The sequence below is a fragment of the Perognathus longimembris genome, chromosome 20, assembly GCF_023159225.1.
Source record: "Perognathus longimembris pacificus isolate PPM17 chromosome 20, ASM2315922v1, whole genome shotgun sequence".
Classification (NCBI taxonomy): domain Eukaryota; kingdom Metazoa; phylum Chordata; class Mammalia; order Rodentia; family Heteromyidae; genus Perognathus; species Perognathus longimembris.
Window position 1 is genome coordinate 34090762 of NC_063180.1, and position 23231 is coordinate 34113992.

A 23231-nucleotide genomic window follows, 5' to 3' on the forward strand; every position below is an offset into this window, starting at 1 on the left:
GGAGGGAAGCCGAGAGCCGAGACGGAGAGACACCACACACGCTCGCGCTCACCCGCACATACACACACGGCTCAAGATGGCCGGAGAGGCGGCAGCGCCTGGAGCTGTCAGCCGTTCCGCCGCGGGGCCGGGGGCCGCGGGGTCGCCGGGGAACCGCGCCGGGGGCTGCCGGGAGCGGGGCGGCCGCGGCCGCGGCCCGGCGGGGCGGCGCGGTGGCGGCTGGAGCCCGCGGCCGAAGCTCCGCGGGGCGGCCGGGCCCGCGACGTCTCCTCAGGAGGAAGCTCCGCGGCGGCGACGACGATGGCGGCCATAGCGGCTCCGCGAGACCCGCGTCGGGCTCCGGGGCTCGGGGCGGGCGGCCGGACCCGACCCCGGGGATTCGAGGACGAGCCTAGCGGAGGGCGGCGCAGGCCGCGGCCGGGCCCGGTAAGCGGCTCGGCGGCTTCTTTTATTGTCCTTTGTCCTTGGGAGGAAAAGCCGAATGTCCTTGAGCGCGGCCGCCGGAGGGGGCGGCGGGCCGGGGCCGCTGAGGCCGGGGCGCCCAGCACGGCCCTCGGGGGGCGCGGGGCGGGACGCGCCGCGGGGGCGAGGGCCGGGGTTCCGAGCCCCGGGATGGGCGCACGGGGGTCCTCCTCCCCCCTCCCCTCCCCGTCGCAGGCCAACGACCGGGACCCCCGGGCCCGCCGAGAGCAGGGCGGCTGCGGCGGGGACCGCAGGCGAGGGCCCCGGGAGGCCCCGGAGGGGGACGGCGCGCGGCCCCGGAGCCCCTGCCCGTCTCGGTGAGTTATTTTGTTATTTAGGTTGGGTGTGTGTGTGTGTGGTGTGTGTGTGTGTGGGGAAAACGCCCTCCAGGTTCGTCCCGATCTCGGAGCTTTCTAATCTCTTCGGAGGGTCTGGGGAACTCATCTACGATGGTGGAATTTAAAAGAACAATGGAACCCCTGACTACGATTGCACAAAAATAAAACTTGCTTTTTATTTTTCTTCTCTCTTTAGCCTCCCCCCCCTTCCCCAAATTGGGTGTTGGCTTTTAACTCTTTGAAAGCTGATTGCAAAAACTGGCTGTAAATGCGAAGGTTCTTGAAGCTCTCATTTAAAAAAAAATTTTATTTTGATGGTGATCAGGTTGTTGGGGGGGAAAAAAGGCAAGTTGGAACCCTTTTTTTTTCCCCTTCTGGTTATTTCCAAAACGACGGAGACAAGTTCACTGTGTTACCAAAGCTGTTTAATGGAAATAGATTTGATAATTACGATATTAGGCGATGACGTTTGATTCAGATTTTCCTACTCAGTAATTATGCCAGGATCTTTTGATACCTTGATAACTTGAGCATAAATTGTTTACTACTTGTTAAAGGTCGTGGTGAGGAGCTGGTGTCTTAACTTCTCACACCTGAATGCTAAAAGACGTACTTGAGTCAGTTTCGAGTCTAAAAGTTGAATTTAATCATCTTAGTTTTTTATTGTTTAAAAAAGCTATGTTATCACAAGCCATCATCAGAAAAACTTTTAGCACGGAATATTCTGGTAACCAAATCGCCTCCTGGTGAAGTTACTTTTTGGTAGTGTAAATATTAAAGTCGGGCTGCTCAGTAATGGACGACGAAGAGAAGCCATATTTGTTGCATGTATAAAATTTTAGATATGCTTCAAAACGAAACAGTATCTTAAAGATAACAGGTTTCAAAAAATGGCAGAGTTCAGTGAGTAGTCTGTAATTTAAAAATGGTTTGACGAGAGAATTAATGTTTAATGGTTTGGAGAACAAACCTAAAATGCACAAACCTTTTGTGTATTTTAGAATGTCTTCGTTCTGCAGTGCTCTTGTGTTATAAAGGTGCAGAACTGCGTAAAAATAAGTGTTCGGAATATTTACGTAGCACATCTGATGTCAAAGAAAGCTGGTTTCCTTGACCATATATACAACGGTCTTGATATTCCAGTAAAATTGTTTTTTTTTTAAAAATAGCTTTGATAGAGGTGTGTGTTACATCAGTTGCGCATATCTTAATTTTACTGAATATTTTAAATCCTGGTTTTGTTTATTCATGTCAATGTTTTAGAAATCTTTGAATTGTAAAAGTGGTTTTCCAGAGGTCATTTTAGAATCTTTTCTGAATAGTAAAATGCAAAGATAATTGCTAGTCATTTTACATCACAAGATCTTTTTACATGGTAATGGAGGAGGTAGGCTGAAAACATTCCAGACCTGGGTTTGAAATAAAATAAAGGTCACAGATGTTATGAGTTTTAGATCTGCTTGGAAGACAAAGGTAGTACCCCACTTTGTGAGATCAAGTAACTTGGAGTTTAAAATTTAAAGTAAGCAGTGGCCATTTTAACTTTACTAATTTCTCCAGGAGGATTTAATTTTTAATGCTGGAGAAGGCTTTTTGCAATTGTAATGGAAATTCTTAAGAGATTGCAGTTATTAAAAATGGTAAACTTTTTCTGTTTAGTGAGTGGCTTCTAAAGAGGAAAAAATAAGATTGTAGCAATCAGTCTTGAATTTTCTCTATTTTTAATTGCCATCTTAATCCCTAGTATTTGAGTGCAACCAAAAGATGGGGAAAACAAAGACTGACAGACATTAAGGGTGAGAAATGACTGCTACCATGAATGTACAGGTTACGGCCAACACCTCTTTAGGACGCCCTTACATCTTGTCTTTTTCATATTTTCATGTTGTTATGTCAGTTTCTTTGGCTAAGACATGTTTAAAATTAAAACAATTGGTATCTTTTTTTTTTTAAAGGTAACTTACAAGATTAAATTGATTGCTGATAGTTCTGAACAAATACAGCTTTTATCCCAGGTAAGAGCTGGTTAATTTTTATTGGCTTGACATAAAATTTCATTGATTTGGCATAAAATTTTGGTTTTGCTTTTTGGTAACATTTCAAGCAACCAAAGAATACTGGCAGGATGGTTATTAAAAGTAGTATGAGTAAATATCTGAATTTTAGGGAGCCTTTAAATCTTCACGGAAAGAAAAGTATATGTGCTTAATTATTGCAATGTGTTTTTGGGTAGAATAATATATTGACACTCTTATAAGTCTTTTAAAATTTTGGTGACAATACTTTGGGGAAATCCAAGGATAAAGGGTACCTTTTTCCCTTTTTTTATGAAATGATTTCAGTCTTATAGGCACAGAAGTGAATTTATTGGAAAATTTGAAGTCGATTTCTTTTGAACTAATAAATTTTGGTAGAGAACCTTTTTCATTGCTAGTGTTAGGATAGAATTTAGTTTGTTTCTTGTATAAGTGGAAAATCTCAAGGTATTTATTTCTTTTTCCTATGGATTGCTTCATCATTAAGCTTAGAATGTTGTTTGTTTCCCCTAAAAGGTGTGTGCCATTTGAAGACCCTTTCTTTATCCTTGATGATAAAAGGAAACACTTTGGAAAATCTGTTTCACATATCAAGTAAGTAAAAAAAAATTTAAACCTATTATCTGAAATGCAATAATTAACGACGTTCGGTAAGGAAAATAAGCTTTTCAATGAGACATAAACTGAATTGTTTATCCATGAAAAAGGGAAAAGGACCTTTCTGATGCATTTACCTTACATAAAACACTTTTAGACTACTATTAAATAGTCTCTGAGTGTAATTTATATCCATGCATGTAGTTATATTCAACTAAGAAGTAAGACATTTAGTATCTCAAATAAAATGGTGATTCAAGTAAGACATTTAGTACTTAAAATGGTGATTTAGGGTTATTGTTAGATATGCCATAATTTTCTGGATCTTATGTCTTTATAATCCAAAAGGACATTTTTCAGTCAGTACCTCCTTTTGATAAGACATCATATTTTAAGAATTTTTTTATTGTTGCTAGGATTCTTGAAAGAACTATGTATCAAAACCTTTTGTGTCTTAGTAAATATGACCAGTTTATTTTTAAGCAGGTACAAATGGATTGTTTTTCAGCAAAATATTGTATCTAAAGAGACATTTATAGCTGAACAGTTGTTCTTGAGATATAAAAGGTAGAAATTATCTTCAAACCTCAATAGCTCCTTGGTTAGCTTAGCTATATATTGGCATCTTGACTGGGGAAAATATGTCCACTGATGTTGTTAGGCAGAGTACTCATACTAAGTCAAAAGTAAATCTGGAAATTAATGTTACTCTAAAAGGTAAGTGATAACTTGGGAAATATACAAGTGGCCAATTTAGAATAAGGATCTATTTACCTTTGTGCAATTTATGTGCAAAATAAAGTGCAATCTTCATGCTTGGTGTTTGCTTAATCTATTGCTCAAATAGGTGGTAAAGAGACTACTTTTATTGCCTTTGCTTTAACTTATCTGTCTCTATTCTGCTCTGTGCTTTGGTAAGATTATTGTGTGCAAATGGAAGCAAAATGTGAGATTAAACTATATTAGAGCATGTCAGAACATTAAAAGACAACAAATCTTCATCTCAACTTCTTAACTCAGTGTGAAGATGAGTGTTTCTTCCAGGCAGCTGATAAGGTTTAGTAAATTGACATTTGAGAATGAAGTATTCTGAGTGAAGTGATCAGAAGTATAAGTAAACAGTATGTTTATAATGGCCTAACAAAGGTATTATTTGAGCCATTAGAGAGAAAAAATTCCTGAAGAAGTTTAGAAATTGTAAATGGAGAGTTTTAATCCTCCTTGACTGTTTTGTCACTAATTGAAAAGACTTTCAAGTGATTTGGTAACCTAAAATAATAATGGAATACAGCTTTTATCACCAATAAGATAAAGAATTTGAAGAAATCTATCTTGCAGAAGTATACCTATTATTATAACACTGTATTCCCTGTTTATTATGTGAGCCAATCTTAATTTAGCGGCCAAAACTGACAGCAGATGTAAATAGAGAAACTGTATATGCAAATGAAGTTATCATAAGGTACACAACCTATGCACTTGGCTTCTGTCTGTCTCTCTCTGGTTGTGGGACTTGAACTGTGCCTGGGTGCTGTCTCTGAACCCTTTTTATCAAGGCACTACTCTACCACTTTGAGCCACTTCCTGTTTTCTGGTTAATTGGCGATAAGTCACTGGGACTTTCCTGCTCTGGCTGGCCTTGAACCGCAATCCTCAGATCTTAGCCTCCAGAGGAGGATTACAGGCATGAGCCATTGGCATCTGGCAATGTGTTTTTTTTTTTTAAATAAAGTTAGCATTTTGGACTACTTAAAAATCATAAGTATTTTAGCAGGTCATGATTAGACTGGAGTGTGTTTAGTTTTCTGATAATTAAAAAAAAAATTAGGTGACCAAAGAAATGAAGTTGGCTGGGTGCCGGTAACTCAGGCCTCTAATACTTCCTTAGGAGGCTGAGATTTGAGGATCATGGTTTGAAGTTAGCCCAAGGACACACACAAAAATGCAAGGAGTTATATCATATTTTTATTTGTTTTGTTTTTGTTGCCAGTCCTGGGGCATGGACTCAGGGCCTGAGCACTGTCCCTGGCTTCTTTTTGCTCAAGGCTAGCACTCTGCCTCTTGAGCCACAGCACCACTTCTGGCTTTTTTCTACATATGTGGTGCTGAGGAATCAAACCCAGGGCTTCATGTATACGAGGCGAGCACTTTACCACTAACTAACCAGGCCATATTCCCAGCCCCTATATCATAATTTTGTGAACAATGATATTTAGGCTAAATTATATGGGAATTTTAAGTGAATTTTCTTTATAATGTTTTGTTTTAAATTTAGGGTTTTCTTTTTGGCTCTAAAGTTTTTAGACTACTTATGGCCAATTAATTTACTTTTTTCTGCTGAGATTTTACTGTTTCATTAGGGATGGGATGGGATGGAAAATATAACTAATCAACAATCAGGAGACTCTACTTCTAAATAACATTCTGGCCAAGCACTGATGGCTCCCGCCTGTAATCCTAGCTACTCAGGAGGCTGACATCAGAGGATCATGCTTCAAAATCAACCCTGGCTGGAAAGTCTATGAGACTCTTACCTCCAGTTAAGCACCAAAAACCCAGAAGTAGAGCTATGGGTCAGGCAGTAGTAGAATGCCAGTTTTGGGCAGGAGAACTAAAGGAAAGAGACAGGACCCTGAATTCAAGCTCTAGGATTGGCACAAACAGACACACAATACCAACAAATGCTGTGTAGTCTTGACATTGTTCTGTAGACCCACGTCTTCTAATTTGTGCCTTAGAATATCCAATTTTCTTAAGGATTTCATAGGTTTTGTACCACAAATCTTGGAAACTGTTGGAGTAATAACAGTCTGTTGATTTTTAGTTACTTCAAATTGTATGAACCACAGGCATTGGAAAAGTATAACATCTTTGTTTTGTATCTAGAATTCTGCAACAAAATCATTTTTCTGATTCTTTAAATGCTAGTAAACATTAGTATTTAGTAGTTTGATTAAATACAATTATAGTATTTGTGTGTTAAATAGAAATGTGTGATTACCTTTATGAAATTTCTATTTTTTTTGTGGGGGGGGGGGGCGCAGTTGTGGGGTTTGAACTCGGCTTGGGTGCTGTACCTGAGCTCTTTTGCTCTAAGCTAGTGATCTACCACTTTGAGCCACAACTCCGCTTCTAGTTTTTGAGTGGCTTATTGAAGATAGGAATCTCACAGGGACTTTTCTGCCAGGGCTGGCTTGGGCTGGCTTTGAACTGGGATTCTCAGATCTTATGAGTAGCTGTTTTTTCAGGCATGAGCCATTGTCGCTTGGAATTTCTATTCTGAAACAAATATCTTCATGAGCTACCTTCCGTACCTTGTAGATTGGTAGGCAGACACATGTGCCACACCTCTAGTCCCCTCCTCCCAGATAGGGTGCAAGCTTTCATTTCCCAATGGGCTATTATTTCTGAATGTAATTGTCCTTTGTAATTTAAGTTGAACACTAATGTGAATCTCATGTTACAAGTAAGATGAGATCTGGTTATCATTGAAGTATATATTAGAATTACAATCCAGGTTTTGATTAATGCATTATCTAATATGCTTGCATTTCAGAAATTATTCTCTTGAAACTTAAGCAGTTTCTTTGAAGTTGAGTAGTATACAACTAGTTGAGTCTTCTCTAGTAGTAATTATAAGCATTTACATTTCAATGATGGGGCTAGATTTGAACTCCTCACTCATACCTCCATAAGGCCAATTGAGCCATACCCCAGCCCTTCAGGCTAGATTTTTTTTTTAAAGCTTAATGATTTTTGAGTTATCTTCAAGCAGAGTTTTTTGGTAGGCATATTAGAAACCACTGTTACCCTACTTTTTGTGGTTTTCTTTCACAATGCATTTAGATTTTAGTCTTAAAATATTTTTAAAGGCACTTATTAAAGGACTAAAGCTGTGTTTATTGTAAAACAGCCAGCACTGTCCTTACTGATTATTTACATTTTACTTGCAATTTTTTTTTTTTTTTTTTTTTTTTTTTGCTGGTCCTGGGGCTTGAACTCAGGGAGGTCCTGGGCTCTGTCTCTGAGCCTCTCTGTGCTCAAGCCTAGCATTCTACCACCTGAGCCATAGGGCCAGTTTGGCCTTTTTCTGTTTATGTGGTACTGCGGACAGAATCAAATCTACAGTTTCATGCATGCTAGGCAAGCACTCTTCCACTAAGCCACATTCCCAGCCCTTGCAGTTTATTTTCAAGTGATAAAGCGTAATACAAAATGTACAGATTAGGTTAGAATCTGAGGAGAAGCACTCATTTTCAGTCTGTTTAAATTGAAGTCCTTTACCACATTTTTTTTTCTTGTGGCCAGTCTTGGGGATTGAACTCAGGGCCTTGGTGGTGTCCTTGAGCTTTTGTGCTGAAGGCTAGTGTACTACCATTGGGCCACAGCTCTACTTCCAGTTTTTTGGAGATAAGATTCTTGGTCTTTAGATCCCAGCCTCCTGAATGGCAGTCATTACAGGCTCTGCCTGGTGTTAACTGAACTCTCAGACTTGGTCAATCTAGGACAGATGCTGCTGGGATCAGTTGCATTATGGTCAGTAATTCTTCTCATCATGGTGCAGCATAGGCTGGGCTAAGAGAGCCCAGAAGCACAAACTGCTTTTAACTACATACCCCTTACTAAGATTCCTTGGTTCTAGCTTTCTGTTAGGATTAAGTCTAGTTTTTATTTGGTTTAAGATTTTTGTAATAAGTATAAACAGTGGTTTTATTACCAGGTAACTTATTATATAGAAAATAGTATTTATTGCTTTAGTTTTGAAATAGCAATTTGAAATGCCTTAGGTTTCCTTTCTGATACTTAATAGTTTAGAATTGTCGGTCATGTACATGATTATACCGCATTATGTTGATTATAGTACATGGTAATATTAGGAAACATGCTATTATAGAGAGAAAACGATCTTAAAGGTTTGAAATAAAAGCTTTACAAGGCTTGGAAGATCAAAGACTGGATAAAGTGGTGATATTGGCTTTTTTTTTTTTTTAAGTCTGAATACCCACTCTTCCACTTTGGTAACTCCAGTATATCTTTACCTCTTGGGAGTTTGTGGTGGACTGAGATATAGACATGTAATTTTAATTTACAAAAATCAGCTTTGTACAAAGCTAAATTTATTATCCTTTTAGAGTCTTTCTGCTCTTTTTTTTTTTTTTTTGTGGCCAGTCCTGGGCCTTGGACTCAGGGCCTTGAGCAACTGTCCCTGGCTTCTTTTTGCTCAAGGGTAACACTCTGCCACTTGAGCCACAGCGCCACTTCTGGCCGTTTTCTGTATATGTGGTGCTGGGGAATCGAACCCAGGGCCTCATGTATACAAGGCAAGCTCTCTTGCCACTAGGCCATATCCCCAGCCCTCTTTCTGCTATTTGCTTGGACTAAATTACTTCAGTGAGTTTCTTTTGGTCTGTTGGTGAGTTATTCTTAGAAAATATGTTGGAAATTCTAGGCTAGAGTCATGGCTCAGTGATAGAGTACCAACAGAAAAAGCAAGCCAGGTGATCACGAGGTCCTGAGTTCAAACCCCAGCGATTCTAGCGAAGAGAAATTGTTGACATAGTGGTCTAAATCATGGTATTTGATAGTAATTTTACCATTTCCTGTGTAAAACAACTGTATTCTTTCTCCTGCAGAAACTTGTTTCCCTGTATGGAGTAATAAAGGCTTAAGCAACATGACATTGGTGGGAACATTTAGTAAGTATTATTTAATTTACATGATTAATCTGTTTTTCTGTTTCAAATATGACTGGTAATTTTGAGTAATTTTGAATCAGAATTGTAACAATATTTAGCAAAGCTCAAAATTGTGAGAACATAAACCTCGTTAAGTATTTGTGAAGTTTATTAGTCCAGTTTTGCTAATTAATTTACTTTGCTTTCCTTTGAGGCAACTTAAAACATAAACCTACATGTTCAGACATTCTTACTTAGATCTAGGTATTTGAATCTCCTTTTGTAAAGGAACTTGTTTTTGCAACACACTTGGTTCTCTTTTATCAGTAACTTTGTAGTTGCTTTTCTGTGACAGTTTCAGAATTGACAGTAGTTGTAGTAAATAACCACATAAAGTGTTCACTGTGGTTCTCTTCAGAATAGTATGCTGACTTTGGTCCAAGATATATCCTGGTAGGTTAACTGCCATGGACTCAAAAGTTTTTGGTTTCTCTTGATAATTGAGCATACTGTTCATTAATTTTAATACTTCGAATAAATGAAGTAATTCTAAAGTTCTTTAAACTTGAAAGTCAGTAAACCTGGCTGACTGTGAGGTTTTGATACAGGATGTTTTATTAATAACAAGTACTATGTTATGGCTTTTCTAACTCCAGACAGACTTGAGATTCAGTAGGATAGATGTATATAAGTGAATTTGGGTAAGTTGTTCAAAGGACTTATCATTGAACATTTGAGAAAATTGCTAAGTAACTTTCATAAAAATAGCTCTTTTTGAAACATTTGGGAATCTAGATGGTAGATTATTCTCTTAGTAATTCTGCTTCAGTTGTAAAAATGGCTTTTGGGGCTGGAGAGTTAGAGCAGATCTACAAAGTTAGTGTGGCATGCATGTCTGGATATAATTTAAAGAAATGAGTTGCTTGGCACATTCGGTTAACACTTGTTGACTTGTTGATACACAGAATTGGCCTCTATTACAAATAAATATTATTTATCAACCAGTGTTTTGACCTAATAAGCAAAATGAAATTCATTAAGTCAGAAGGTTTTACTGAATCAAATATTTTTAGGTATGCTTCAAAGAATTTTTTTTCCTTCAGTACTGGGGATTGAGTCTCCAGCTTGTGAGAGCCAAAATTTTGACTCAGAAAAAGTTAAAAGTGATAAAATCCCTTTTTCTCACACTTCTCCAGCTAGAGTCATTGTAGTCTAGGTTATATTGTCTGGTTTTAAACCAGAGGGGACAATTGCGAAGATTGACTTGATTGGAAAATCTTAGTAAAGATGGCTAATTTTCTTATTTATCAAAATTGATCTTGTCTTCTAGTGACATACCTGATTGGTGCTTTTCAAATCATTTTTCAGTTTTGAATGCCTATCATATTTAATACTCAGATATATTGGCATGGGCACTGCCTGAGTGTTCTTGTGCTCAAGGCTAGCTCTCTACTACTTAAGCCATAGAGGCACTTCTAGTTTTTCAGTGGTTAATTGAAGATAAGAGTCTCATGGGGACTTTTCCACTGGGGCTGGCTTTGAACCTTTTGAGTAGCTAAGATTGTATGCAGGAGCCACTGGTGCCCAGTCCCCCCCCCCCCCCTTTTCTTAAATGAAAGAAAAATGATAGGTGAGTTTATATGACATTCTTTTTTTTTTTAAAATAGGACATCTTAAATTTTTTCCAAATTTAATTTAAATTTAATTAAAATTGTTTCCAAATTTAAAGACAAACAAAGAGAATACAGAAGTCAGACCACAAGCAGGAAATGTCTGAATTATGTGATGGAAAGGTTGAGTTTTTGTATTAGGGCATAATTTTGTATCTGTTGCTTTGTTCTTGATAGGTGTTTTAAGTTTTGAAATAAGCTATTAACAGCTTTTATTAGAGCCATCCAATAAAGAAATTTCAAAGCATTACTGATTTTTCTCATAGTCTTCTCTTTTACATTTTTCTTTGCTATTAGAAATGGTAAAGTTTGCCCAGAAGTTGACTTTTAGCCCTAATCTAGATTTTCATTGTTGTGTAATGCATCATTCTATGCGCAAATGTATTAAGGTAGAATTTGAAGGGAACACTTTGTTTTTGTTTTTTTGGCCAGTCCTGGGCCTTGGACTCAGGGCCTGAGCACTGTCCCTGGCTTCCTTTTGCTCAAGGCTAGCACTCTGCCACTTGAGCCACAGCGCCACTTCTGGCCATTTTCTGTATATGTGGTGCTGGGGAATCGAACCCAGGGCTTCATGTATACGAGGCAAGCACTCTTGCCACTAGGCCATATCCCCAGCCCCTGAAGGGAACACTTTTGTGCTCAAATGTCCTTAACTTAGAGATATAGGTATGACATTTGGTGACTTGAAGAGGTAGTAGTGAATCATTACTGTGTTGGCTTTAAAAATTACCTTTGTTCTTGGAATTGTTCTTAGAATAATTGTTCTTAGATTCCTTACAGAAGAAGTATAAAGTAGAAGATACCTAAATGGAGAAATTCAAACAATGATATTATGTGTTTGAACCTTGTATGGGAAACCCAGAAGAGCCAAGTGTGATGATCATGATTTTCTAGGTGAAAATGTATTCTATCTGTTCAACAGATAGAAGATATCTGCAGGAATTCACTAGCCAATGGAAGAGGAAAGTCAGTAGGATATGTCATTTAAGCTCAGTCCATTTTTTTCTTTCATAGGATACTAAATTACTGCAATACTGAGTTCCTCCTTATATTGGAAGTTTAAAAAAATAAATAATTGACCTAATGCTCCTATATGTTTTGTTCTTCAGAGGTAGATTTACTATGGTTATGTAAATCATTTTGACTAGTATTAGTTTGAGTTCCCAAGTATTGGAGTTACTGTGGTGCATTGGAATGATAGCCAGTATTTATTGAGCATATATATATATATATGTATACACACACACATATATAAATGTAATGTTTTAAGAATGTACTAACTCATTTAATCCTCAGTAGTGCTGCTAGAGGTAGGTATTTGGCAATTTGTTGTTAACACATAAAGAACTAGAAAAACCTCCAGGCTTACAGTACATTTATGCCTGGTTCCCTGTTCTTTTGGCAAAAGTATGAATTTGCAAAATTGGTTTTTTGGAGTTTGAAACAATGTGAATGGTTATTCCTATCTTGTCTGCAACCTTTTAATAGTTTTGATCCTTGAGTGAGCACTTTGCTCTTAGCAAAGTTCTGCCTTTTGGTTGTGCTGCTCTGCAGGAGTCCACATAGACATGGGGGCTTTTCATTATCCATCATAGAGTTGGCCACTTTGTCTTGTAGCATTTGTTTGCTTTTTGAAAATCACTTTTTTTTTTCTTGCAAGTCCTGCACCTGAACTCTGGCTCTGGATGTTGTCCCTGTGCTTCTTTTGCTCAAGACTAGCAGTGCTCTACTATAGCCACAGCCCCACTTCTGGCTTGCTTTTTCTTGATTAATTGGAGATGGAGGGTCTCATGGACTTTACTGCCTGGGCTGGCTGTGAACTGTGATCCTCAGATCTCAGTTTCCTGAATAGGATTACACAGGCATGTCTGGTAGCATAATAAATACACTACTGTTTTCTAATTTTTACTGTTTTAATATAAATCAAAGCATTTTTTGAATACTTGGATACTTGAATACCTGGACTCAAACTCAGTACCTGATGCTTTTTGTTCCTTGGCTAGGGCTCTACCAACTGAGCCACACCTCCAAATTCTTCAATGCTTTTAATAATGGCATTAGGTTTCCTTTTGAGTAAAAAATATGATATTAGGAAATTACACATAGTATTCTAAATTTTGCTCCCTGTACCATGGTGCAGGATACCATGTTGAGTATCATTTAATGTTCCAAATGGGATAAGTTGCACTTGTGGTTCCTGAAGTGACTGCCTTTGATGTCAGTGCATTTCTGGTGTCATTGCTCATAGAAATTATTTACATCAAATATCTTTTTGAGTTTGACCCTGTACTGTAATAGTAGATACTGTGGAAAATATGGCTTCAGAAGTATAAAACTCCTTAAATGATCACATTTTCTATCCATCCATCCATCCTGGGGCTTGAACTTAGGACCCAGGGTGCTGCCCCTTAGCTTTTCTTCTCAAGGCTAGTGCTCTTGAGCTATATAGCTTCACTTCTGGCCATTTGGATTTGGTAGTTAGCTGGAGTTGAGTATTACGGACTTTTCCTCCCTGGGCTGGCTTCAAACCTCGATCTTCGGATCTCAGCCTCCTGAGTAGCTAGGATTACAGGCTTTTGTTATTTTTTGAGGAGAGTCTTGGCTTTTTGTTCTAGGATCCCAGACTGCAGCCTTGTGATGCTTCTATTTGCACTTTACCCATCTAGGATGACAGATGTGTAACTATTCCACTCAGCTTTATTGATTGAGATGGGAGTGTAATATAAACTCTTTAACCTAACTTGGCTTGAAGAACCATCTTCTTAGTTTAAGCCTTCCTGATAGGGTGAGCCACCTTACCACAGTGCCAGAAAAATCAGTTTTCTACTATTGTGTCAGTATTCTTGTTATCTAAATTGCTTATTAAGAAGTTTTGTATGTAGTAGACAACATGTCCTAATTATAATTGAGAGAAGGAAATTAATCCAATGAACAAAAATGTTCTTTATCTCCAACTGAGTCACTATCTCCACAAATTGAGTTGGAGACTTGGAGAATTTGGGAAAGTCTGTGGTTTAAACTTTTAAAAAATTATGTTTCAATATGAATCCAATTATTAATGATAAAGTCCACAGCTTCTCATTCTTTTAGTGCATATTCTTTGAATACTAGATATACTTTTTCTGGAAGAGCATTTGAGTTTTTGGTAATGAATATTTTACTTGTATATAGTTTGAGAAATGATATCATTTCATGTCAAACATAATAAAATCAGCCAAGTAGCTGTTTTTCATCTTCTTTCTCCTTTCTAGAAGTTTCAACTTCTATATTCTCAGATACATAAAGATGGTTCTATCTATATGGGCCATTTGTATTTAAACTAAATTAACATGTTACACTGGAAAAGTATTCCATGATCCTCCTCCTTTTCAAATCCCTTACGATACTTTTCTATAATTAGTTTTCTTTGAAAGGGCTTGGAAAATTTTCTGCATTGAGATTTAGAATCCAGTGTTTATTATTCAGCTTTCTAGAAAATTTGAATTTTAGTTTTTGTTTTTACCTGTCATATATGTAGAGTATAAATGTTGGAGTTCAATACTGAAAGTTTGTCTCTTCATTTCCACTGTTGGAATGGATACAAATGTATCTATCATAGGAAAACTTGTAATTTGTGTATATATGATCTTTTGCAGTTGAAAATGGTTACAAAATTAAGAGTTTGTATCTGGTATGATACCTTCAAGGTGTGTGGATGTTGTTTGAAGCACTAAGATGATTGGTATTCCAACAGCGTTTTTTTCTTTTAATTTTTTTAAATTAAGCACCCAGTCAGCTTGAAGAATCAAATGAACCCTACCACTGAGAAATCAAGATGGCAGTCCACTATGGGAAACTGAGGAAAATGGATTTAATGCAAGAGTGCTGTGATATGTACAACCAAGCAGGGCTCTTTAACATGGATTCCATGAAACCGAAGATACAGGTTTCTAACCTAACTCATACGGCCAGTGGATGCGACTTTCTAGAGACTAGTACATTTTTACATTTGGAGAAGAGAGATGACATCTTAACCCAGATGCTAGTTTGTATTCCTGAAACTTTTTTGCAATTTGATTTAAATATGCCCTCATGGAATGTTAATATCAATAAAATTTCTAACACTTGAAATCGATCAGTTTGGGCCTTTTTTTTTTAGTAGAAATTTCATTAAATTATTCAGTTATAACCTTAATGCGTTGACTTTTATGTTGCCCAGGAGTAAAGAATACTGAATAAAGATGGTGAATTGGAAGTGTGCTGGGAAATTTTTATTTGGTTGAGTTGGATGTTTATTCACAGACTGTAAATTGATGTGCTTTGGGGTGGTCACTTGGTTAAAACATGATTTTGCTTGTGCTTTTATATCTTCCAAGTTCTGAACAAATATCCTTAAATTTTTGTTTGGGCTTTCTTGAAGCATCTTCCAAAATGACTTAGTTATTGGTAATAATAGAATCCTTAATCTGTATGAGATTTTAATAATCCTTTAATAACAGTATGGTTATTGGCTACAAACTGAGAATGAGAGATACACTATTTCTCTTTGAATTACTTTGTGTTGATGAAAATGGCCCCTTTATGCCTTTAAATAGTACAAATCATCTTTCAATAGCATTTTCACCTAAATATTCAAACTGATGTTTGCTGTGTCTTAATATTAAGGGAAATGTATTAATTGTCCTTAGGGTATACAGAAAAGGCCTTGAATTGTTGATAATTGTGTGTTCAATCTTATATGTAGGTATCTTGTATTTTCCTTATTGTATGCAATTGTGGATTTGCAACAAATGAATCCTACCAGGCCATACATTACCTATGGCTAAATTTTAGATGCCAACTTTTCATTGGGAATTGTCTAGTAGCCAGTTTGAGTATCTATGATCTTATAAAAGGCAATAGGTTTTATTTTGGTAAGGCCACATGAATCATCAATTGTATTTTCTCATACAAAGAATAAGAATAATTTTTGTGTTGCAAATAATCTTACTGTGTGACCAGTGTCAGTACCATAGCCACCATGATCCATGATCAATACTTGGTACAGTGTTCTTGACTGACATGAGATGGTTGGCTGATCTTTCTTTAAACTTTTAATATTTGGGTTTTGATTTTGATGTAGAAATGGAAGTCTGGGTTAAGTGTTTTAATTTTACCTAGAGTGAACATTGTTGTTTTTGTTGGTTGTTTAAATGGATATAGTTGATGAGGGACGGACACGGTTGTGATTGATCTGATTCTGTGTTGAATGTGGAATGTTGATTGGACATTTTAGGCCTTTTCAACATGGTTACTTGTTTACAGGAGTATTTAATGAGAACAATGAGTAATTGTTTTTGGCATAGTAATAATTTTGTTTCTGTGGTGGATCTTATGGTTGTTACCCTAAGATTTTGCCTTGTGACATTACTTTGATAGTTTATATTAGATTTGTATTAGCAAGAGTATCATTGGCTAAATGAGTGTATGCTTAGAATTTGATTTGAAATATGAGGTTACTGTTTGGATATGTGTTTTTCGTTTTAGAGATAATTTCTTGGGTTTGTCATTTAGTGACCATGGTTGGTCCGCAGTCCTGAATTCTAGGTGCTTTGTTTTGCCAAAACCATTATGTGAAGAAGATATTTTGTGATTATTAAAATTCTTTGGGGGGTGAAATTACTAAGGTTATTTTAATGGGTTAAACAATTTTGTCAAAGTACAAAGCAGTATTGAGGTTCTTGAACAAAACAAAAAAATCCTGGTTAAGTTTTGCTCTACTGAAACTGAACACTAGGGAGGCGCTCTTGAGTTATTAAAAATTACCCTTTTCTCCCAGTTGGGATGGAAAATTCCATTTTAAACTTTGACTTTGCATAATTTTTAGACACCATAAAGATGGCAAGACTTGAATTTAATTTGCAAAACTTAAGTTTTGCTTTTATTTGGAAACCATTCCATTCATGGGGGGGGGCTTAATTTTTTTTAAAAAACAAATTAGTACTTAAGCTGGCCTTTTAAGATTCATTTAAGAATTATCCCCATTTCAAAATGGCTTGATAAAACACTACTTCCTGTCCAGGGAGGAAGTTATTTTAGCTGAAGGACTGAAATATTTAGCAGATCTTTAGACAAAAGGAACAAATTACATTTCTTTCTGGCTAAAAAAGGGTGCTTGAGCCAGAGGGGGTTAAGGAGCCCTTCCCCCTCCCCCTGATGGGGTGGTCTGGAGGGGCAGCGAGGTAGGGGGGTTGGGGTCTTCAGGCTCCCTGGGATGGAAGATCTCTCTCTTTTTTTTTTTTTTGGTGGAGAGAAGGGGTGGGTCTATGGTACATCACCTGAGTTGTGGGGTAAATGTAGAGAGTGTCAATCAAAGGCAGAGCTCTCAGAGCTGGGAAGGAGGCTCTAGATGGCGGCTGTGCCTTAGAGAGAGCGCGCTCTCTCCCTGCCTTTGCCTCACTTTCCGCAACTTTCCCTAACTTTCGGGCAGCCTCAGGGGGCCCCCGCAGCCCCCTGCCTCCTAGTGACTTTCTGGGGTCGAGTGGAGCCTTTTTTTAGAGAGAAAAGCAGCTTTGGGGAGCTTTCTTTTCGTGCCTTGTTGGAAAGAAGCCGCCGTACTGAGATCCCAGGTCGTTGTTTTTGCAGCTCAGAAGCCATGGCGCACCTCCATTTTTGTGCGCTCTCCTAATGAGGTTTTTTTCCCCTTCCGGACCCGTTTTAGTGTTGATTATTGCTTTGTTTTTTTGATCAGTGAACATTTGAGGATTGTTTTATTTATTTTTTGATTTTTTACCGGAGGCTTTTTGCTTTATTTTGAATTATTTTGGATCCGATATTTTTCTACCACTAGATAGGACTCTTGCTTTGGACAGACTACATGGATCAGGTAAGTTCATGATAATTAGTGATAATTTAAGGATTTATATGTTAAATTTTGTTTTATTTTGTGTAAATAGAAGAAATTCCTGAGTGACGCAATAAGATTCAGAGATTGTTATTTGTATCCAGTGTGTTACTTTGAGAAACTTTCCTCTTGATAGTGATGCTTTCACTGTTGGGCATGTCTGCTTTTGTGTTTTTTTTAAAAAGTAAAAATAGAAATATTTATTTTTTTGGTGCTTACAGTTACTGCATTATATCAATGTCACTAACATCGTCAGGACTCTGATCCTGATAATAAATACCATCCATAGAAGCTGGGACCTTACCTTTCTTTCAACTTTTGACAGTAAATACCTGGGCACGGGACTTCAAACACAGATTCCCCCTCCCCCTTAATATTTAAGAATTAAAAGATGATGAGAAATAAGGACAAAAGCCAAGAGGAGGACAGTTCGCTACCCAGCAATGCTTCGAGGTATGAGCTATCAACTTTCTTCCTTTTTGCCTTTTTTGGGGGGGACCCTTGACTTACAGTTGTTTACCTTGACAGACACAGATTACTGTCGGTATGATTATAAGTATTTTTCCAATTTCAGTTTGTTTTTTAAAGTGTGACCTTGAGATTGGTAGTATGCCACACCCTAATTTTTTGGTAGCAATTTATGAAAGTTGAGTTGTGACTTAAGGCCTCTTACGGTAGACAAGAGGTAAGGTATCTCCATTCAAAGGGGCCTTTCCTGTAAACTACAGTTTTTTCATCAGTAAATTTCAGTTTTCAGGTTTTTGTGGTGCAGAAAAATGACCTTGTGGGTTTAGCCATTGCTGCATTGCACCATTTTACATACAAGGCACATTTTTTTCTTTGAAGAATCTCGGATATCCCAACTTGTAACTGAGGGCCATAGAGGAGCCCTGTAGTAGTAAATTATAGTAAATAGACATTTGAGAAAGTTCTATGAATGAAAAAATGTACATTTAAACGTGAAATTGTAAAAGGTACCTTTTGACTGATGCCTTTCAGTTTATATTTTTACCTGACTCTATATTTCTTTTGGTACACCTGACATTTTTAGACAATTTTGGTGATTTATCAAAACATTTACCTGGTTACAATTCCTGGATTTAGGAAATCAAACCTGTAATCACAGAAACCTCTGAATGCTGTCATATGGTGTTTGTTACTTTGACTGTATTTATAATTGTATCGTTTATATTGAAAATATTTCAAGATTTGGATCTGTATACTTATTAAGATCGTGCTTTCTGGTTGGTAGTTGTATCTTTACATTTTGGTTGTCACTTTACATTTACTGATTTATTTCAACAGTCTGGAATGCTTTTATCTGCTGAAGCTTAACAAATGTACTGTTTGTTCAAATTATGATATGTTTCACATTCCTTGGAGTAGCTTATTAGTGACTTAAGTAATAAAGCTTCTAAGATGTTTTTGTTGCATGATCTCTGTATCTTATTTTTTTCTTAAAGTAACTGCAAATTTTGGTATGTTCTTATGAATTGTCCTATTGAGGTTTTCATCATGAAGTTGACTAAAGTTGTGATTTTTTTTCTTTACAATTTGATCGTTTGTAAAAGCAGCTAAAAATATTAGGCTAGTAAATTACTTAGTTTTGATTATGGGTCCTTATAAATGATGAATTCTTAGGCTAAAAATATTTTGAACCCTACTTTTGAAAATAGAACCCCAAATTCCTGTGCAGGTTGAGTTATACAAGTTTGGATTTTTATGAATTGCCCATTTCATTACTAAGCTATATACAGGACACAAAACTTCTATTAATTCTAAAATTGAGTTTTCTGGAAAGTAGCAGTTTGAAGAAATAGCAAATCATAGGTATAGTTGACGAATCATTAAAGACTGAATACTAAAATTGTTACTCCCTTGAGTATGTGATTTGCATAGGGGCTTTTGCAAGGTTTGTGGTCTTATTCACCAGGCTGTGCTGTCTAACTGAAAAAATTGGGCAGCGCTGCACTCACTACATTATCTGTATATCCATATCTATATATTACTGATTGGAAAAAACCTTGCAAGTTTTCACATATTTGACTACTTAGTGGAGCTACTGCTGAACAAGAAGCATATCCTTAATGACTTTTTGCCAAGTATACTTTGAATCATATACCTGATGAATATCCAGAAATACTGGAGGTTTCTTGACAGATAGGGAGTTACTTTTAAATTACTGCATACATTATTGATACATGTACATAATTATGACATCACTTCCTTTTTATACTGCTTAAAAATTGTTAGTGATATTTTAAAGTAGCAACATACTTTCAGTGATCTGAAATAAAGGGAGTTTCCCCTGCTTGGTTGCTGTGTCATCAGAATTTCTCTGTAAAAGAACCTAAGTTTTTATGGCTCATAGTGTTAAGGGAATAATACATATAGATCCACAGCCACAGGAGGAGAAGGAATTGGTAGGGCAAGTAAACTGGTGTGACTTAATTGAGAAACTTGGGAGTAATGCACATTTAAATCTATTTTCCTCTGCTTGGAACTAGTGCAGTACCTTACAGTGATTATGTAAGTTTGTATGTAAGGTTTATGCTTTAAGTTTATACTTTATCACAGTCTTTTTTAAGATTAGAAGTTTATTTTAAAATTGATTTTAAGGACACATGATAATGGTAAAGTTTGTAAGGACGGTTTTAGGCACGCACATAGGAAGCCTGCCACTTTGTTTAAACGTGCATCCTGTGGATAAACAGCAATGTCAAAGAATGGAAAGCAAGGCGGCAGTGTGGGTGGACGGTGCCGCTGTGTGTATGCCAGCATGCTGCATGTGCAGTTTATTTTAGCTGAAGCTCTTAGTAAGTTTATATCCCATTTCTGTCTGCCTTTGAGGTAGCTTTGTTTCCATAGCCCGTAGTCCGAGATATCGGGTGTATCTTAGGATTTCCTAGCCGTTCTTCAAGCCTGGGCATGCCTACAAATGGCATAATGCGGTGCTTGTGGACTGGAGCAGGCAGTGAAGGTGGCAGCCATTTTATGATGCCGATAATACTTTCAAAATCGCGAATTTTGTTCAGGCTCAAACACCAAACCACCCTCAGGCCGCAGCGGCCGAGCCTCCCCCTGCGCCTCTGTGCCTGCGCCCCGGTGCCGGAATGAAGGGCAGGCCGGCATCTCGTGCGAGAGCAGCGTTGGGAAGCCCCTGGCACCGGGGTGCGGGCCCAGCTTAGTCACAAAATGGCTGTTCCTTTGTGCCGCAGCGCCGACAGACATACTGCATTGCACTGTGTACTCGCCAGACAGCAGGAAGTTGCCGTGCCGAGTTCAAAGGCCGGCCGGCGACGGCGCCCGCTGCTGATTGGCTGCTGGCGCGCCTGGTAACAGCCGGGTCAACGGCGGTGCCGCCTGGCAGGTCCCGCCTCCGTGACGTCACCCCGCCCAGCGTAGGGGCGGGAGAGCGCGGTGACGGTGGCGTGATTGCGTGTGCGTGTGCGTGCGTGCGTGCCTGCGCGCGTGCCTGCCCGGCCAGCTGCCCGCGGGGCAGGTGCGCGCTGGTGGGAACTTTCCGGTGGGCGGTGGCGCCGGCTCCTGGGCAGGTTTTGGTCGTGGGACCGCAGCGGTGCGGCCGCGTGTGCCGAGCTCCCTCCCTCCTTCCTCCGGGGCCGTCTGTGGGGAGGCCCCTAGAAAACCAGCCCTGGTGCTGACGTTTCCGCCGCCCTCCCAGCTCCCTTAGCCGCGCCCGCCCCTTGTCCTCCGCCCAGCGCGGAGCCGCTTCCGAGCCCTTGTGACTTCCGTTCTGTCACCATTGACCGAAACCGTTTCCCGCTGGAGGGGGGTCAGCGGGCCGCCCTCCGGGTGTGAGGCCGGCGGCCCATGGCTCGCCAGGCCGGGGAGGAGTTCGTGAACCTACCCCGGTGCGCGTTCACCTGGTGCCACTCCTTCCTCCCGGGAGGAAGACTCAGGTCAGTACCTGCGGTGACAACCATCCACCAAGCACAGCAGGCTGGGGACCAAGTGTGTGTGGTGACAACTGACCACCCAGTGCCGCTGGCTGGGACCCAAGAACCCTCCAAAGTCCCCCAGTCCACCCGAGCCACGCCAGCAGCCCTGCTGCCCGCACCATCCGATGCTGGTATCCGCTGTTGGCATCCGATGGCAGTGGTTCTCTATCCAGACAGGATGCAGACGTGAGCCACGCGCGCCCCGGGCGGGGTGTTCCCTAGTCAATCACCGGTACTGCATTTCCACGTCCGAAGGGGAGGCTGCGTGCGCTACGGGACTCGGCTGCTCTCCACTCACAAGTTAGTGCATGCTTGAGCAGGCACAAGCCGGGGCTGGCGCAAGTTCACTTTCTTTAAAAGAGTGTTACTTCAAAACAGGCTCACTCCTGTTATCTCAGCTAGAGAACTAGTTCAAAACCCAGCCCAGGCCAGAAAGTCCACGAGACTTCTCCAGTTAATCAGCAGAAAGCCAAAAGTGGAGCCACGAGGCTCAAGTGGTGTAGCAACAGCCTTGAGAGGAAAAGCAAGGGCGCAACATCCAATTCCTGAGTTCAACTGCAGTATATTCACCAAAAGCCCCACAAAACCCCCACAAAAACTCCCCCAAACCCCTTACCCCCAAACAACCCCTCCAAAGGCAGAAAAGCAAACCTAAACCAAACAAAAAAGAGAAAACAGTCATGGGCCACTTGAGTGTACATAGAGTTGCTTTCTTGGGCATATTTCACTCATAAATTCATCATAATAGTGTTTGTAAGCTCTTGCATCGTAGGTTTATTGGGAGGAATTCTTGGGAACACTTGTGGAAATTGGCTGAACAACTGGCTCTTAAATTTTTATGTACAAGTGCACATGAAAGCTGTGCATGTGATTTTTAAAAATCGTGTACCGAAATGTGTATTCTGTAGAAAATAACGTCCTTAGAGATTTAAATATTTGCGAGGATTTCAATGACTTGGAGGTAAGGGGATTTGAACTCTGCCCTAATGCATGCTAGGCGGGTCACTTGAGCCACGCCCCCAGCCCTGGTTTCCAACAATTAACCTTTTTACTTTATGTTTTGATTTCCAACATTTTAAAAACTGTATCGATCACTAGCAGAAGAAAGTAACCTGAGCTCCCTTTCAATGTGGGAAAGTTGAATTATTAAAATTACTGATTTGCTAGCATGTCCTAAGTTTCTAAGTGTGTGAATAGAATTAATTAGACACATTGTGTTTATGCTTGGGAGGATAAACACATTTATTTCATGCAACATGCAATCCGATTCCTTCTTCATGAGTTAAAATGTGTTTTTACAGATATAGTAGTTTACTTTAGGCCCCTCCACTAAGTTCTTTCCTTTCTCCCTGTCTTTTCCCCTCCCCCTTGCCTTTCCCCTGTGAGGAAGAATCCATGAACTGTCAGGGAAAGAATGTTGATTCACATGTGTGTATGTGTGTGTGTGTGTGTGTATGTGTGTGTATGTGTATTCGTGTATTCTCTTTTGTATGTGCAGTTTCTAATTTGATTCCTTAGTAACTAGCACCTTTTGTAAAGAATAAATCAGTGGATATGGAGTTTAAGAAGTTCTAGCATGCCTTGTTGCTTGAGTGAATAGGGAGTGCTAATTTTTAATTGGAAACTCAGAAT

General features: G+C 39.2%; 1 protein-coding gene across 9 annotated transcripts in view; it reads left to right on the plus strand.

Annotated features, from left to right (window-relative positions):
- Window positions 1-208: 208 nt before the first annotated feature.
- Chd2 (chromodomain helicase DNA binding protein 2) overlaps window positions 209-23231 on the plus strand; it is a 103469-nt gene continuing 80446 nt past the window's right edge. For 2 of the 9 annotated variants that reach the window (XM_048369418.1, XM_048369424.1), the window contains exons 1-5: window positions 829-2815; window positions 3353-3430; window positions 9067-9129; window positions 14543-17622; window positions 17966-18093. In XM_048369418.1, the coding sequence (XP_048225375.1) occupies window positions 18032-18093 (62 nt within the window). In that variant the 5' untranslated portion in view covers window positions 829-2815; window positions 3353-3430; window positions 9067-9129; window positions 14543-17622; window positions 17966-18031. Of the gene's footprint in view, window positions 427-612; window positions 780-828; window positions 2816-3352; window positions 3435-9066; window positions 9130-14542; window positions 17623-17965; window positions 18094-20553; window positions 21561-23231 lie in introns of those variants that run through there. The other 7 variants (XM_048369416.1, XM_048369423.1, XM_048369420.1 and 4 more) reach the window with 6 other exon arrangements.